Here is a 19,395-nt window from a genome sequence, read left to right as displayed (position 1 = left end):
TGGAGTACTGTGTGCAGTTTTGGGCGCCGTACTTACGCAAGGATATTTTGGCCTTGGAGGGAGTGCAGAGGAGGTTTACTAGGCTGATGCCGGAGTTGAGGGGGTTGAGCTATGAGGTGAGGCTGACTAAATTAGGCTTGTACTCGTTAGAGTTTAGAAGAATGAGGGGAGATCTCATTGAGACGTATAAGATGAAGAATGGGATGGATAGGATAGAGGTGGAGAATCTCTTCCCGCTCAGAAAGGACAGTAGGACTAGGGGGCACAGCCTCAAGATAAAGGGGGGGCGGTTTAGAACGGAATTGAGGAGGAACTTCTTCACTCAAAGGGTGGTGAATCTCTGGAATTCTCTGCCCGTTGAAGTGGTGGAGGCTACCTCGCTAAATATTTTTAAGACGCGGGTTGATGGGTTTTTGATAAGAGAGGGGATTAAGGGTTATGGGGAGAGGGCGGGAATGTGGAACTGAGCCATGACAGATCAGCCATGATCTTATTGAATGGCGGGGCAGGCTCGAAGGGCTAGTTGGCCTACTCCTGCTCCTATTTCTTATGTTCTTATTCACCTGACGAAGGGGCTAACCCCGAAAGCTTGAGTGTACTATCAAATAAATCGGTTGGACTTAAACCTGGTATTGTCAGACTTAATACCATCAGGGACAGGGCCCACTTGCAGCCTTGATGACTAAAAAGATTGAGGTGGCAAATAAACAGCCATTTCTCCAGTATAATTCTGTAGATTTTTATTCTTTGGAGCGTAGGAGGCTGAGGGATGATTTTAGAGTTCTAAAATATAATGAGGGGCATAGATTAGCTAGATAGTCAATATATTTTCTCAAAGATAGGGGAGTCTAAAACTCGAGGGCATAGGTTTAAGGTGAGAGGGGAAAGGTGCAAAAGTGTCCAGAGGGGCAATATTTTCATACAAGGTGCTGAGTGTCCGGAACAAACTGCCAGAGGTAGTAGTGGAGGCGGTACAGTTTTGTCTTTTAGAAAGCATTTAGACAGTTACGTGGGTCAGATAGGTATAGAAGGACATGGGCCCGATGCAGGCAATTGTAATTAGCTTAGGGGTTTTAAAAAAAAAAGGGCAGCATGGACATGTTGGACCGAAAAGCCTGTTTCCATGCTGTACACCTCTGACTATGAAGGATCCCAACTCTGATCCCTGGGGAATTCCAGTATAAATCTTCTTCCAGCCTGAAAAATGTTAATTAATCCCTACTTGGTTTCCTGCCATTCAGTCTTTTTTTTTTAATTCATGTTTGCATTCTCCCTCTTATTCCATGAGCTCTAACTTCTCAAGTCTGATGTGCAGCACTATATTAAATTCCTTTTGGAAGTCCATGTACAGCACATCAACAACATTGCCCTCATCAACCCTTTCTGTGACTTCTTTAAAAAACTCCTGAGTTAGTTAAAACCATGCTGGCTTTCCTTAATGTACCCTCAGTTTCCATGAGACTGTTAACTTTGTCCTGAATTATTGTTTCTAGAAGTTTAACCAGCACTGGAGTTAAACTGACTGGCCTATAGTTGCCTGACTTATCCTTGCACCCTTTTTTTGAACAAGGATGCAACGTACAGTCCTGTGGTACCAGCCCTGAATTGAAGGAAGACTGGAAGATTATGGCTCATGCTACAGCAGTTCCCACTCTCAGTATCCCCAGGTGCATCTTATCCTGGCCCTTTTGATTTTTGTCTAGATTTGCAGTCTGACATTGGGAGTGATGGTATATTAATTTTGTGTTACATTGTATTCATTAATAATTGCATTATTTCAATTGTATGTTGATCTGTTTCACACTAATTGGATTGAGAAATACCTGATCCTGAACATGCAGTATGGGTTGGATGCACAGTACTACCTAGCTGGTTTGCATCATTTTATGTCAATCTGTAGAGGGCTATGTGGAATGCTTAGGTTGACCTAAATGTCCTAGTGGCATGTTTGGTAATCTGAAATGGCAGAACTTCATAGCGCTTCTTTTGAGGCTGATTATTTTTAAAGCTAATATTTCTTGGGAGGGGGTTGGGGAAGTAGTTTACATTGTGAAATACTTTCCTTGCATATTACATGGAAATCACTACATGAAAATATAGTGTAGACTTTGTTGGTCTTTATCGTCTACATATGTAATTGCTTGATCTCTTCTGCCATTATGATTCCTGAATCATTTCTGCTCCTTTGTTTCAATAATCGATCTAAGCTGTTTTTAAGTGTTGGCATATTCTTGTGAAATGGCCTCCATTTCAATCATTTACATTCTTTCTGGGAAAATTATCATCAGTACCTCTTTCTAAAAATAGAACAGTTCAAAAATGTAACTCATTCAGGGTGACAAGGTGGCACTGCTGTCTCACAGTGCCAAGCCCAAGTTCAATCCCAGCCATGGGTGACTGTCTGTGTGGAGTTTGCACGTACTTTGGGTGGTTGGGTTTCCTCCCAGAGTCCAAAGTTGTGCAGGTTAGGTGAATTGGTCAAGCTAAATTGCCCCTTAATGTCCCAAAATGTATAGGTTAAGGGGAAATGTGTGGGGTTACGGGCAGATTACGAGGTGCAGGCCTGAGTAAAATAATCTCTCGGAGAGTTGGTGCAGACTTAATGGGCTGAATGGCCCCTTTTGCACTGTAGGGATTCTATGATTCATTTCAACTTCCAAGTTCACTTCCCTTGTGCTAACTAGGGAAGTTTAAAAAGTAGAAGTGTAACTTGTCTCATGTTCTTGATATAGTGGCTTGTCCTCCTAGCCACTTCCCCACGCTGGAATGTAGACCTAATTTGTTCCTTTTCAAACAGAAGCTCATCTAGTGGTTTTTTTTCTATCTTCTCCCACACCGCAACTTTTGTTGTTACCTAAAGGTTGTGATGCATGCTGGAGAGTAGAGTCATAGTTGTCAGTAATGCTATTATCTTGCTCTAGGGCCACTGTCCTGAGAATTGTGGTACTTTCAGAAAGCTCATCAATTCAGATTGTATCATAAGAAGTAAGAGCACAAGTAGGCCAGACGGTCCATATTGACTGCTCCTCCATTCAATAAGACCATGGCTGATCTGATTGTAGCCTTGATCCCACTTACCTATCTGTCTCGTATAAACCTTGACTCCCTTGTCGATTGCACGGTGGCACAGTAGTTAGCAGCACTGCCTCATGATGCCAGGGACCCGGGTTCGATTCCCAGCTTGAGTCACTGTACGAAGTCTACATGTTCTCCCAGTGTCTGTGTGGGTTCCTTCAGGTGCTCTGGTTTCTTTCCATAGCCTGAAACATGTGCTGGTTAGGTGCACAGGCAATGCTAAATCCTCCCTCAGTGTACCTGAACAGCCATTGGGGAATTTTCAATAACTTCACTGCAGTGTTAATGTAAGCCTTCTTGTGACACTTATTTAAAAAAAACTTTCAAAAAATACGTCTTAACTTGGGCCTTGAATAAGTTCAGTAACTACTGGTCTCTAAGATGAGGAAATTCCAAAGATTAATGACCCTTTGATAAGAAATTCCTCCTGGTCACCGTCTTTAAATGGGATATTCCTTATTTTAAAACTGTGCCGTTAGTTCTGGATTCCTCCATAAGAGGAGTCATCTTTTCAACATTTATCTTGTCAAGCCCCCTCCTGTTTTGATCGCATCGCATTCTTCTAAACTCCTCAGAATATAGGCCCAACCTGCTCATCTTTTCCTCCTGAGTTAATCCCTTCATCCCAGGGAACAGTCTAGTGAAAATTCTCTGAAAAGCTTCCTATGCAAGTATATCTCCTTTTTAAATAAGGAAACCAGAACTTATACAGTACTTCAGTTGAAGGGGTCTTCGTTGTTAAGCCATCACCAACCTCACTTATTAACTGTTAACAGACTTTCAGCAACCCTTAAATTGTTGCAAATTGACACTGCAATAATTTTCCTTCCTTTCTCTGCCACCACTGTCCTCCCACCAAATGATAATCAGGGAATACGAAGACCAGTCATAGCATCCTTCTTGGTGCCCCAGTAACTATCTGTTGGTTTACTGTAAACCTACAACACAGGACTTTGGAGCAGGCACAGGCTATTAGAGCCTGCAATGCCATTTGATTGTGGTCCCAACTCCACCTTCCTGTCTGACCCTCATAACTCTTGACTCTCTGATCTATCTAACTAATCTTTTGAATAAATTCAGTGGCTTAGCCTCCACTGCTTTCTGGAGAAGAGAATTCCACAGACGAACCTCCGCCTTAAGTTTGAGAAAATATCTCGTCATCTCTGTCTTAAAAGGGAGACCTTGTATTTTTAAGTTCTAGTCTCTCTCTAGGTATCATCACAGCTCCAGGGACCTGGGTTCGGTTCCTGGCTCGGGCCACTGTCTGTGTGGTGTTTGCACGTTCTCCTTATGTCGTGGGTTTCCTCCCACAGTCCAAAGATGTGCGGGTTAGGTTGATTGGCCATGCTAAAATTGACCCTTAATGTCCTAAGATGTGTAAGTTAGAGGGATTAGCGTGTAAAATATGTAGGGGTATGGGGGTAGGGCCTGGGTGGGATTGTAGTCGGTGCAGACACGATGGGCCGAATGGCTTTTTCCTGCACTGTGAGTTTCGATGATTTCTAAGTCTCTTCAGGAGCTTATATGATTCAAAAACATTACCTTTCATTCTTGTAAACCCCAATGGATATGAATCCGATCTGCTTAACCTTTCCTTATAAGACAAGCCCTTCATCCTAGGAATGAGTCCAGTGAACCTTCTGAACTGCTAGCGCAATTTATATCATTTTTCAAATAAAGACCTCTAAACTACAGATAGTACTCCAGATGTGGCCTCACCCAATACCTTGTACAGCTGAAATAAAACCTCCTTGAATTCTGCTTGCAAATAAAGGCCAACATTCCATTTGAGATTGAACCCAGGATCTTCTAGAGTTGTATGGCTCAGTATCATAACTCAATCCAACCAGCATAGATTATAAATAAAACAGTAAATGCTGGAAATACTCAACAGGTCGCTGTGAAACAGTTATTGTTTCCGGTCTACGATCTTTCATCAGAAGTGGATTTGCAAATACTAAGTAATGTTCGACAAATTCTCTCTTCTCTCTTCCACCTTCTTCCATCGAAAGAAGATACAAAAGCCTGAGGTCACCTACCAACGACTCAAGAACAGCTTCTTCTGTGCAACCATCAGACTTTTGAATGGTCCTACCTTGTACTAAGTTGATCTTTCTCTATACCCTAGCTATGACTGTAAAACTACATTCTGCACCGTCTCCTTTCCTTCTCTATGAATGGTATGCTTTGTCTGTATAACGCAAAGAAACAAGACTTTTCATTGTATATCAATAAATCAAAGTAAAAATTAAGTTCCTTGAAAATAAACAATTGCACTGATAAAGCAAATGCCGTGGATGTTATAAGTCTCAACTTTCAAAATGTATTTGATAAGATAAAGGTTAATGGATAAAATTTAGACGTGTCACGAAAAGCAATATAGCTGCATGGATAGGAAATTAAGTAAAGGGACAGAAACAGGGCACAAAATATTGTCCAAGGGACCTTTATTGTCTGGAAGGAAGAAAATAGCAGTTTGTCCAGGATTAAACAGTAGCGATATCTTCATCATGTGATCGCGACAAAAGTTTGGGGGCACAATTTCAAGATTAGAAGTCACAACGAGGAAAGTGATTGATTAGAGGTAACAGATTAGGCATATAGATGCTAGATTGATGTTTAAAATAGTGGATGAGGCGCCAATACCCGGGCCACTTTGTCCTGGGTGGTGATGAGCTTTTTGAGTGCTGAGCTGCACTCAACCGTGCAAGTGGAGAGTATTCCATCTAGCCACAGTATTTAGCGGATAGTCTGGTTCAATTTCTGGTCAGTGGTAACCCCCAGGATGTTGTTAGCGGGAATTTAGTGATGGTATGCTGAGGGGATTGAGGGTACAGCTGCTGTGTCAATTTTGTATGTTTCAATGAAATTGTTGCTCGTTCTTTAAATTTGAGGGAATAAAGTCCTAGTTTACTGAATCTTTCCTTGCAGCGTGACTCCTCAACCCATCAACCAGTCTAATGAACCTTTACTCCGTTGAATGCAAGTATATCCTTCCATGTGTGTGGAGACCACAACTGTATTCAATACTTCAGATCATGAGATGTTACTGGGCTCTAGTGTGGTGAACTGAGAAGATTAAAGGGAGCTAGTTCAATCTGTCCCATGATGTCTAATAGGATCCTGATATTGGGGAAAAACTATCCACTGGTTAACAAGTCAGTAACTCGAGGGCGTAAGTTTAAGGTGATCTAAGCTAAAGTTTATTTATTAGTGTCCCAAGCAGGCTTACGTTAATACTGCGATGAAGTTACTGTGAAAATCCCATAGTTGCCATACTCTGACACCTGTTCAGGTACACCGAGGGAAAATTTAGCATGCCCATGGACCTAACCATGTCTTTTGGACTGCTGGAGGAAACCCATGGGGGGGACATGCAGATCCACACAGACAGTGACCCAAGCCAGGAATCAAACCCAGGTCCCTGGCAGTGTGATGCAGCAATGCTAACCACTGTGTCATCGTGCCGCCCTAAAAAAAATAAATAGCAGCGAATGGTTTCGATCCATCAACCTCTGGGTTATGGACCCAGCATGCTGCACCACTCCGCTACTCAAATCTGAGAAATGATAGGACACGTTGGCAGATATGGTTTTGCACAGAGGATAATTGGAACATAGAAAGCAGAAGCCAATTTTTTTTAAGGGTGTTGAATAAATATTTGGAATAAAAGACAAAGTAGAAGAATTAACTAAATAGTAACTTTGACAAGGAACTGATCATGCCTTAATGGGCTGAAGCTTTTTTTCCCGCTGTTCTAACATTTTTATATAATAAAGCAAGACTTAAAAAAAGATCTTGGATACTGAATATACTGAACATACCAAACCAACTATGTTGGCTTTCTCCTGTATTTTTCTATATTTTATATATGGAGAAATGATCAAGCTGTATTGTACCAGTTATGAGGATGTGTTGTGCTATTTGCAAAAATGGAAAAATTCTAATAAAAGTACATGTTTAAAAAATGATTCTTTCATTTGACCAGAACAGAGATTATTTTGTGTGTCCCATAACTCCTTTATTTGAACATTCATTGGTTAATTTGTTTTCTTTTACTAGGTGGTGAGATTGTGCCAGAATCCCAAGGTAGGACTAAAGAACAGTCCTCCCTACATTTTGGACCTGCTGCCTGACACTTATCAACATTTGCGTCTGATCCTGACTCGATATGAGGGCAAGATGGAGGTCCTTGGAGAGAATGAATATTTCAGAGTCTTCATGGAGAACCTACTTAAGAAAACAAAACAGACCATTAGCCTTTTCAAGGAAGGGAAAGAGAAAATGTATGAGGAAACGTCTCAGCCACGGTAGGAATTGATTATGTTTTTAACTCCTATTGTAGTCCTTAATGCTGATGAGTCAGAGGAGGTGGTTTTAGTTGAGACCCTGTGTTTGAGTTGTTCAAAACTGTCACATTTACATTGCTTAAATGTAGACCACTTCAGCGTATAAAATTTGTAATTTGGAGCTATAGGATTTGTACTGAGTAGATTGCTCTACCTAATTTAATAATTCAAGTATAAAACCATGTTAAATGAAAAGGTGCCAAATTCAAAGGCACCTTATTGAAATTTAATGAAATTTCCCCATTGTAATAAACATGGTGTCACTCTAGAATATGCAGCGGTTGCAGGATGTGAGTTGGCATGTTTGACTGCTTTTCAGGATTGCAGGCTGAAAACAGTTATCTCCTGGAAAATAGATGTTTATTGGAAAATAGGATCTAGAATTGAGCCGAAACTTCAAATGGATCTTTGGGTGTCCTGTGGAATAGTGATAACGGGCAGCTAACCTTTGATTTTATTTTATTAAGTTTTCTGGTTATTCTGAGATTAGCTTGCTTTGATCTTTGCACATAATTATCTAGCCCTCAAACTCCTTATGTACTATATGCAATTTATTTATTTTATTCTCACTAGTGAATCTACCAATTTAAGAAGACTCTTTAAAAGCTGGCCAACATCTTGAACAAAAACTGATTCAGGTCTCAAAGAGCTGACAGCTGAAGAATAACCCTGACATGTAAAAGCAAGTCTTTACATAGACTTGTAATTCCCAGTAGTTGCTGTCTTTTCCTCCAACCCTCTACCTTTCCTTTCTTACTGATACTGTCATTCTTTACTGTCATCCTTCTTTTGCACCCCACTGTTACTTCAACCTGCCCTACTCCATGCTTCCTGCCCACTTCAGGTGACACTCCTTTCATCCTTCTACCTAATGTTGGAAATCTTTGTCTTCCTTGGTTAGTTCTAGATCTCTCTCACGTTATCTGAAAATGCTTTGCTGGCTTTTTGTCTCCCCCACTCCCCTATATGAATATCCAATTCTCTATCCTTCATTCCTATCTACCTCTGTCTCTGTTTCATTGTAATCAATACCCCATTTTCATCCTTTGGTTCCTGCTCCTGTCTAAAGTGTCCCAGTATGTTGAGGCTGCAAAAGCTGCCGTTAATTTTGGAAACAGCACTGAGCGCAGGTCCAGTACAATGACAGTCACACTTGAGAATCAGACTGGTGGGAGGAGGCCACATTCTGTTGATGTTTGTGAGCAAACACTGACTGTCAGTGTGAAAACCTGATAGTTTGCATGTGTGAAATCTTTTGATTCAGGGTGAAAGATCAAAAATGGAAAACGAATCTTAAACTTAGACAAGGAATTGCTGACACAGTTTTGTTTTAAGTGCCTTGAAACATTTATCTATGTTAAATGCTCGATATTAAAGTTGTGTTGGATTTAGAAATAGCATGACAAGAAATACAAGTCATACCCTTGTAGGAAATCTTTCACTGGGAGAAGAAAACAGTACAAAGTTGGGAAAGTATATAGACTTGGAAATGTTTTATTTAGAATATACCTGTAACAAGTAAAATGTTTGTTATAATCTTAAATGAGTTCCTACTTATTGTATAATTTTGTATGACTGCGTCCTCCATATAGTCAGAATGATGAATAGATGAATCTGCAGAATTATTCTACTTCAATAAAACTGACTTGTCTTCAGAACCCTTGGAGCATCAGCCTTGGCTCAGTTGATAGCACTCTTGCCCCTTGAATCAGTAGATTGCGAGTTTGAGTCATGTTCTAAGACTTGAGTATCAGTGTAGATCTTTTGCTCACTTCAGTACTGAAGGAGTGCTATACTTTCAGATGTTTTGTTTTTCAGATGAGATGTTAACCTAGAGCACTGATCACCCCCTCGGGTGGATATAAAAGATTCCATGATGTTGTTAGGAGGCCAGGCAGTTCTTCCTGGCCTCCTAACCCAATATTTATCTCATATTTACCATCACAAAAATGGTGATCATTATCACAGTGGTGTTTGTAGGAACATGTGCACAAATTGGCTTCCAATTCCCCTTCATTCCAACGGTGACAGCATTTCAAAAGTGCCCCATTGAATGTAAAGCTCTTTGGAACTTCTGAGATTATGAAAGGTTCCATATAAATTATTTTCTTCTCTAGGCTGTTTAATTATAGTGTAGCATCACAACTTTATAAAATCTCTCTTTCTGTTACATGCAGTAATGTTTATGGTAACTTCCAATCGTTGTAAAATCATATAAGCAAAATGAGAGGAAGTCAGAAGGATAGCATTGCAACTCCATTTTGTAGTAATTCCCTTTTCCTTTTCTCAGGATGTTCCAACGATTCTATAAACCCACAAAAATAAATGGTGACTTTTTTTTTGTCGGTCAGTGGCCAGTCATGCCTTATAAGGAGCATATCCTGTCAAGAGCCATGAAAAGTTTGCAACTTGCATATTTTGATTGTGGTAAATAGGCACTGATTGTATTAGCATTACTACTGTCACTAACAAACACATCAACGTGCTTATTTTCTCTCAAACTGGGGGAAAAGTCAAATCGCATAGTTTACGATGGTCAGTAATTAAAAATGGCACAAGTTTACTCCGGTACTTTTGATAGTTTTAGTTAAATGAAATAAGTCAAGATTATTGAAGAAAAACTGGGTAAAGTATTGCTTGTGATTTGACCAAAGGACTCGGTCATTCAGTTAAATGCTTAACCTAACAGAAAGGTAAATCCTGCTGAATTCACCAGGCAGCTTATTTTTCTTTTCAATCTTCACCCTAATTCATTCTCCTCTTTGCCTCACCCTCCTTCCCAAATCTGATTGTCTAGAATCAATAATACGTGATAGTTTCTATGGCAAAAGGTAACAGATTGCCATAACCTTTCTAAATTTGGGACATCATGTCAATTATCGATATAGTGAAGCATAGTGTGTTGACATTATTGGTGTTTTCACTTCTGATCATATGTTTTCTTAGGGTGTGGAGCCTTTTTAAATGCTAATCTTCAGAAAGTTGTACAACACTTTTTTTAATGACTGCTCTAGTGAAAAATCTCCATATTTTAGTTGGTGTACTTGGATGACTAGATGACAAAGCCAAAAACATTGCTTTGGATGTTGTTAACCCTGCATTTCATGTCTTGTGCAATGATTGTGCAGACACTTGTTTTAGGAGAGGAGAATAATCTTTGGATGACTTCAGTTTACAAGCAGAGCAGAAGGAAGGAAGTTCAGTTTCGAAATCGCCTTGTCAGTAATATTTCTTGAGTCTAAAATATGATTAACACTTTATGCAGCAGAGTTCCTTTACACAGAGTCATGATGAGACTTAACTTGTCAAAAAGGCTTTGAGGAAGGGATTAAACTTTGGGAGCGCACTTTTGGTGAATATGACTGAGTGTTTTATGTAGTCAGATATTATAATAGGGTCTCCTTTTAGAACAAAAGTTGTTTGATTTTAAAATTAATAATTCCAGTACCCTGAGGATGGAATTATCAGATATTTCACAATTTTCAACATGGGCAATATCCAATAACTGCTTTAAGTATAAACACATTTATGGGAAATGACTTTTATTTCAGACTGTCTCTAAATTCACATCGTTTCCATTTGAATTATGTTACAAAATTTATAAAATTTCTTTTGAAGGCTAATATTCTCCAGAATGTATCCTTCACTGGAACATAGGTAAACAGTGCATCCTGTTACTTCCATTGATATAGAAACCAAATATAACTTTTTGTTACAGGTTTGAATATACCCTGGGGTTTACCTATATGTTGAAATGGCATAATCCTTTCCCCTCTCTGAGTTGAAACTTTTGTTTTAACATACAGGTTGTCAATGTTTACTTTGCATAACCCCAGTGTGCTTAATCAGTGAATAGCTGAGCAAGGTTTGATTTCTGGCCTGTGCTCCCAATTGAGGCAACAATAAAGAATGCTGTAGTTCATGTCAGTACCGTTGGGTGAAGAAAGGAGAAATTGGCCAAGGTTTCTTCCTCTGACTATATCCCGTATCCTCTGTTGGAAGCATGCATGTGTGAATTTGAGATGATGGAGTTAGATTTGGCTACGATACTTCCTTGGGGGAAATAGCCTGTCAGATCTCTCATTTTTTTAATGCATTTTTGATTTGAGATGCTTGTAGAACCACATCCAAGCAAATAGAACATAGAACATTACAGCGCAGTACAGGCCCTTCAGCCCTCGATGTTGTGCCGACCATTGGAACCAATCTAATGACCCTCTAACCTAAACTATTCCAGTATTATCCATATGCCTATCCACTGACCGTTTGAATGTCCTTAAAGTTGGCGAGTCCACAACTGCTGCAGGCAGGGCATTCCACGACCTTACTACCCTCTGAGTAAAAAACCTACCTCTGACATCTGTCCTATAATTACCACCCCTTAATTTAAAGCTATGTCCCCTTGTGTTAGCCATCATCATCCGAGGTAAAAGGCTCTCACCGTCCACCCTATCCAATCCTTTGATCATCTTGTATGCCTCAGTCAGGTCACCTCGTAATCTCCTTCTCTCCAATGAAAATAACCAAGTCCCTCAGCCTTTCCTCATAAGACCTTCCCACCATACCAGGCAACATCCTGCTAAACCTCCTCTGCACTCTTTCCAATGCCCCCACATCTTTCTTATAATGCGGCGACCAGAACTGTATGCAATACTCCAAGTGCGGCCGCACCAGAGTTTTGTACAGTTGTAACATGACCTCACGGCTCCGAAATTCAATCCCTCTACCAATAAAAGCTAACACACCGTACGCCTTCTTAACGACCTTCTCAACCTGGGTGCCAACTTTTAGGGAGCTATGCGCATGTACGCCGAGATCTCTCTGCTCGTCAATACTACTAAGAGTCCTTCCATTAACCCTATATTCTGTACTCCTGTTATTTTTACCAAAGTGAATCACCTCACACTTTTCCGTATTAAACTCCATCTGCCACCTCTCGGCCCAGCTCTGCATCTTATCTATGTCCCTCTGCAAACCGTAACATCCATCCTCACTGTCGATAACTCCTTCGACTTTGGTGTCGTCAGCAAATTTACTAATCCATCCTTCTACACCCTCATCTAGGTCATTTATAAAAATGACAAACAGCAGTGGCCCCAAAACAGATCCTTGAGGTACACCACTTGTAACTGAACTCCAGGTTGAATATTTCCCATCAACCACCACCCTCTGTCTTCTATCAGCTAGCCAATTCCTGATCCAAACAGTTAAATCACCCTCAATCCCATGCATCTGCATTTTCTGCAAATAGGAAACAAAAAAAATTCTGCTTCAGAATAAGTCTTCAACTTACCATATATCCATGTCGGCTGAAAAAGACCAATTCTTTCTTTCAGTTCTCGGTTTGTAGCCTGAAAGGTTATGGCAGCATAAGTACATATTCAAGTGTTTTTTAAATGCAATGAGGGTTTCTGCCACCACTACCCATTCCATAAAGCAAAGGAGCAGAATTAGGCTGCTCGGCCCATCGAGTCTGCTCTGCCATTCAGTCATGGCTTATATTTTTCTCATCCCCATTCTCCTGCTTTTTTCCCATAACCCCTGATCCCTTTGTTACTCAAAAACCTATCTATCTCTGTCTTAAAGACACTCAATGACAGCCTTCTGTGTCAGAGTTGCACAGATTCACCACTCTCTGGATGAAGAAATTCCTCCTCATCCCTTGTTTTAAAGGATCATCCTTCTGGCCTGAGGTTTGTGCCCAACTGTGAATTCCAAATCCCCAACACCCTCTGGATGAAAAAAAAACTTAACTCTCTTCTAATTTTTCTAATCATTTATTTTAAATCCATGCCCTGGTCATTGATCTTTGTAATTGAGACGTTCCTTCATATCCACTCCAACCAGGCCCTAATCTTTTTTTTGTTTCTCAGTTAAATCTCCTTTTAGTTTCCTCGGTTGCAAAGAAAACACCCCCGGTTTATCCAGCCTTTCTTTGTTAGAATTTTTCAACCTGGTAATAAATCCTCATAAATCTCTTCTGTACCCTCTCTAATGTGCTCATATCCTTGCCATAATGTGGTGGCCAGAAGCACAACTCAAGTTTCAGTCCAACTAGTGTGTTGTATTTCCCTAGCACAACCTCCTTGCTCATATATTGTAGGCCTTGGCCAGTATAGGAAAGTGTCCTATATGCCATCTTGATTATCTTTTCTATTTGTCTTTCTATTTAGGAATCCGTGGACACGTACTCCAAGCTCCTTCTGTTCTCTACTTTTCAGAATCCTACCATTTATTGTGTGTACCTTTGCCTTGCTTATCCTCCCAATAATGCATTATCTCGCACTTCTCAGGATTGTTAGTTTTTCAGCCTGCCTGACCAGACCATGAACATCCTACGGTCTACAGCTTTTTGCTCGCTATCAACCACGCAACTAATTTTGTGTCATCTGTAAACTTCTTATTCATGCCCCCTTGCGTTCACATCTACTAGCAAGAGACTTAGTACTGACATAAAGTTTTCCGGACGGGAGAAAATATTGGGGCGAAACCCATTATAAATTGTAGTCAATGTCTCATTTAGTGTGTATCTTTTTTTTCCAAATTTTTGTTAACCATTAATTTAATTATGACATTTTTGAGTTAGGCTTCTACCTTGTTCTTTTATCTTCTCAATTCCCTTACTGCCTCACCGCACCTCATGAAAACTGGGATGAAATTGAACATTGTGCAGTCACCAAGTTAACTATCGTTCATGTGTAAATCTTAGAGTGTTGTAGTCATATCATACCTGTCAACTGTCATTCATGTAGCGCACTCTTTTTAATTTAAAAAAGTGTTCATGGAATGTAGGCTTTGCCAACAAAGCCAGTATTTATTGCTATCTGTGATTGCCCTTGAGAAATGCTCTTGAGCCTCTGCAGTCTGTGGTAGCACACCAATGGTGCTTTCAGAGAAGGAATTCCAGTATATGGATCCCTCATAGGTGAAGGAACAGTGATGTATTTCCAAGTTAGGATGGTACATGACTTGGAAAGTAACTTGTAGGTGGTGGTCCTTCTTTTTCTAGCTCATAGAAGTTTGAATTTGGAAGGGGCTGTGAAAAGAACCTAGATGAGTTGCTACAGTGCATCTTGTAGATAGTATACATTGCAGCTGTGGTGTGCCATCTGATTGTTTTAAGGTGGAGGAAGAGGTGGCAAACAAGCAGACTACTTGATTCTGTATGGCGTCAAGCTTTGAGTTGTTGAGGTGGTGGTGAGCTGCCGCCTTGAATCGCTGCAGTTTTTGAGGTGTAGATATACCCAGAGTGCTGTTAATGAGGGAGATCCAGGATTTTAACCCAGTGACAGTAAAGGAATGGTGATATGATTCCAAGTCAGTATGGTGAGTGATTTGGAGAGGAAACTCCAGGTAGTGGTATTCCCAGGTATCTGCTGCTCGAGATGATAGTGGTAGTGAGTTTTGGAAGGTGCTGCCTAAACAACCTTGATGAGATTCTGCAGTGCAATTTGTAGATTGTGCATATGATGCCACTGTCAGTGGAAGAGGGATTGAATATTTGTGAAAAGAATAGCAATCAAGTGGGCTGCTTTATCTTGGATGGTGTCAAGCTCCCTGAGGGTTGTTGGAGCTGGACTAATCCAGGTAAGTGGAGAGTTTTCCATTACACTCCTTAGAACATAAGAACATAAGAAATAGGAGCAGGAGTAGGCCATCTAGCCCTTCGAGCCTGCCCCGCCATTCAATAAGATCATGGCTGATCTGTCATGGCTCAGTTCCACATTCCCGCCCTCTCCCCATAACCCTTAATCCCCTCTCTTATCAAAAACCCATCAACCCGCGTCTTAAAAATATTTAGCGAGGCAGCCTCCACCACTTCAACGGGCAGAGAATTCCAGAGATTCACCACCCTTTGAGTGAAGAAGTTCCTCCTCAACTCCATTCTAAACCGCCCCCCTTTTATCTTGAGGCTGTGCCCCCTAGTCCTACTGTCTTTTTTGAGCGGGAAGAGTCTCTCCACCTCTATCCTATCCATCCCATTCATCATCTTATATGTCTCAATGAGATCTCCCCTCATTCTTCTAAACTCTAACGAGTACAAGCCCAGTTTATTCAGCCTCTCCTCATAGCTCAACCCCCTCAACTCCGGTATCAGCCTAGTAAACCTCCTCTGCACTCCCTCCAAGGCCAAAATATCTTTGTGCAGGTGCGGCGCCCAAAACTGCACACAGTACTCCAGCTGCAGCCTCACCAATGCCCTATACAGCTGCAGCAAGACCTCCCTACTTTTATATTCCTTACAAGCCTAGTTGGTGGACAGGCTTTGGCGAGGCAGGAGATGAGATATCCCCACAAGGTTTTTAGTCTTTGACCTGCTCTGGTAGCCACAGTACTTATGTGGCTTGTCCAGTTCAGGTTCTTGTTAATGGTAACCCTCAGGATGTTTATAGTGGGAGACTCTGATGGTAATGTTGTTGTATGTCAAGGGGTGATGCTTAGATCCCCTCTTGTTGGAGTTGGTGGTTGCTTGATTCCTTTGGGCAGGGACTGTTTTTAGTATCTGAGGATTTGTGAATGATATTGAACATTGTGCAATCACCAAGCAAGCATTCCCACATTTGACTTTACGATGGAAGGAAGGGCATTGTTGAAATAGTTGGTTGGGCCTGAGAAACACCTGCAGTGGTGTACTGTAGCTGAGATGCTTAACTTCAAATCACCAAAGTCACCATCCTTTGTGTCAGGCATGACTCCACCAGCGAGCTTTTCATTTGATTTCCACTGACTCCAGCTTTGCCAAGGCTGCTTGTTGGCATACATGGTCAACTGTTGCCTTACTGTCAAGGGCAGTCACTCTCACCTCACCTTATACTGTAGAGAATAACTAGAGTATTCTTCTCTCTCCTGATTTGTGGCTTGTGGATGGTGAAAATGCTTTGTGAAATCAAGAGATGAGTTACTTGGACAAAATTCCCAGTCCCTGACCTACTCTTCAGCTGCAGCATTTAAATCTCAGAATCTCATAGTGCCGAAGAGGCGCTTCTGCGCATCATGTCCATACTGGCACATGAGAAGCACCTAACCTATCTACCTAATCCAATTTACCAGCACTTGGCCCATAGCCTTGAATGTTGTCATGTGCTGAGTGCTCACCCAGGTACTACATAAAGGATGTGAGGCAACCTGCCACCACCACCCTCCCAAGTAGCAATTCTATTTCCACTTCATCCTCATTGATGTTGACAGCGACATGTCCTCCATTACGGTCCTGAAGTCTATGACTATCTCTTTCATTTTGCTGCCATTGAGGGAGAGATTATTGTTGTTGCACCATTTCACCACCAGACTCTGTATCTCTTTCCTGTACTCCGTCTCCTCATTGTTTGAATTCCGACTCACTACGGTGGTGTCATCGGCAAACTTGAAAATGGAGTTGGAGCGGAAGTTGATTGCACGCCCTCTGTGTGAAAAGATTTTCCCTCACATCCCCCTAAAACATCCTGCCCCTCGCATTGAACTTGTGTCCCTTTGTGACTGAACCTTCAGTGAAGGGAAACAGCTGCTCTCTATCCACCTTGTCCATTCCCCTCAAAATCTTGAACACCTGAATCACTTATCATCTTATACACTTATGATTGTGTGGCCAAATTCTACCCCAACTCCATTTTCAGGTTTGCTAATTCTTTGTCCAAAACAGGCTTCAATTGTACCAATTGTGGTCACTATCACTAAAATGTCTGGCTTCATTCCCCAGAATTAGATCCATCACTGCACCATCCCTTTTTGCATCCTCTACATATTGACTAATAAAGTTCTCACTTATTTCACATTTCTTTAAATGTGAAACAACTCAAAGCTTGACGCCATACAGAATCAAGAAATACTGTCAATCCCAATTAATATTGGGACAGTTGAAATCACCTAATAAATTTATTGTTTTTACACACCTCTGCAAATTGAGCACATATTTGCTTCTCAATTTCCTGCTGACTATCTGGAAGTCTATAAACACCTACCAATGTGGCAGCCCTTTTTTTATTCCAAAACTCTACCCACAACACTTCATCAATGTCCCCTCCAACACATCATTTCTCCTTACTACTTGTAAGTTAAGTAACTCACTTAACTAGTGATACAATGCCTTCTCCTGTTTTACCCCCTTCCATTTTGCACCTGAAGATTCTATATCCTGGAATGTTGAGTTGCCAACCCTGCCCCTCCCTCAACCGTATCTCTGTGATGGTTACCATATCACAATTCCATGTGTCAATTGTCATCCTTATCTGTTTTAGCTGTAATACTCCTGGTGTTAAAGTAGAGACAATCCAGCCTTGCCTTAGATGTGGAAGCATTGGAAAGGGTGCAAAGGAGATTTGCCAGGATGTTGCCTGGTATGGTGGGAAGGTCTTATGAGGAAAGGCTGAGGGACTTGAGCTTGTTTTCGTTAGAGAGAAGGTGAGAGGTGACCTAATTGAGGCATACAAGATGATCAGAGGATTAGATAGGGTGGACAGTGAGAGCCTTTTTCCCCAGATGGTGATGGCTAACATGAGGGGACATAGCTTTAAATTGAGGGGTGATAAATATAGGACGGATGTCAGAGGTAGGTTCTTTACTCAGAGGTTAGTAAGGGCTTGGAATGTCCTGCCTGCAGCAGTAGTGGACTTGCCAACTTTAAGGGCATTCAAATGGTCATTGGATAGGCATATGGATAATATTGGAATAGTTTAGGTTAGAGGGTCATTAGATTGGTTCCAATGGTCGGCGCAACATCGAGGGCCGAAGGGCCTGTACTGCGCTGTAATGTTCTATGTTCTAGTCCCTTGAAACGTCATACAGCTGTACTCCCTCTGACTTGATTGTTTTACTATATTATGCTGTGTCCCTTTTCTGCTGTAGTTGGTGTCCCCTCCTCCTGCAGAATGAGTTTAAACTCCTTCCAATAGCACTAGCAAACCCATCTGCAAGGATGTTAGTCCTGCTCTGCTTCAGATGTAAACCGTCCTGCTTGTACAGGTCCCACCTTCCCCAAAAATGGTCACAGTGGTCCAGGAATTTGAAACCCTGAATCTGAAACCCTCCTGCACCAACTCTTAAGCCACACATTTACCTGAATTATTCTCTTATTTCTGTGCTCACTAGCACATGGCAGGGAGTGATTCAGAGATTACAACCCAATAGGTCTTGCTTTTTAGTTTGCTGCCTAACATTTTTGATGCAAGATCCCATCCCCCTCTCAAGTGGTACCATGGCCTCTATCTTATCATCCTCCCTCTTCAGGATGCCCTGCAGCTGTTAACTGGTCCAATTAAGTTTCTAATCAATGGTAACACCCAGAATGTTGACACTGGGGGATTTGGTGATGCTGCTAAACATCATAGGGAGATGTTTAGATTTTCTCTCATTGGTGCTAGTCGTTGCTTGACACTTGCGCAGTGTTATGTTCCATTCATTTGAAGCCTGAGTGGTGTCTAGCTCATGCTTTATACGGGCGTGAACTACTTCAGTATCTGAGTATTTGCAGAAACTGAATATTGTGCAATCATCAACAAATGTCCCAACTTCTAACCTTGTAATGAAGAGAAGATTATTGAACTAGCTGAAGGTGGTTAGGCCTAGAATCTTGTCCATTGAGTTGATTGCCAGGAGTGAAGAGGAGGTGGAAAGATGATTGAAGATCTAGTATTAAGGGAGATCTCTTGGGGAGAGTGAACTTCAGAGATACTTCTTGATGTCTTGCAGTTTGTAATGATGTAAGAAATAGGGACAGGTGAATACCACACGGCCTGTCAAGCCTACTCTGCCATTCAGCATGATCGTGGCCGACCTTGGGCTTCAACTCCGTTTTCCTGCCAGCTTCCCATATCCTTTGATTTCTGAAGAGACCAAAAATATGTTTATCACAGCCTTAAATGTATTCCATGATGGCACAGTCATTTAGCACTGCTGCCTCACAGTGCCAGGGACCCGTGTTAAGTTCTGGCCTTGGGTGACTGTGTGAAGTTTGCACGTTCTCCTTGCGTCTGCA

At 41.3% G+C, this 19,395-nt stretch overlaps 1 protein-coding gene across 2 annotated transcripts in view; it reads left to right on the top strand.

Annotated features, from left to right (window-relative positions):
* The window catches only part of cbl (Cbl proto-oncogene), a 226,718-nt gene that overhangs the window by 29,360 nt on the left and 177,963 nt on the right, over positions 1-19,395 (top strand). For both annotated transcript variants that reach the window (XM_080214614.1, XM_080214613.1), the window contains exon 2: positions 7,138-7,385. In XM_080214614.1, the coding sequence (XP_080070740.1) occupies positions 7,138-7,385 (248 nt within the window). The remainder of the gene's footprint in view (positions 1-7,137; positions 7,386-19,395) is intronic.

This window comes from Carcharhinus amblyrhynchos, chromosome 29 (genome assembly GCF_965287045.1).
Source record: "Carcharhinus amblyrhynchos chromosome 29, sCarAmb.v2.hapA, whole genome shotgun sequence".
NCBI classification, from domain to species: domain Eukaryota; kingdom Metazoa; phylum Chordata; class Chondrichthyes; order Carcharhiniformes; family Carcharhinidae; genus Carcharhinus; species Carcharhinus amblyrhynchos.
Note: the sequence above shows the minus strand (reverse complement) of the source record. Positions and strands in the feature narration are given on the sequence as shown.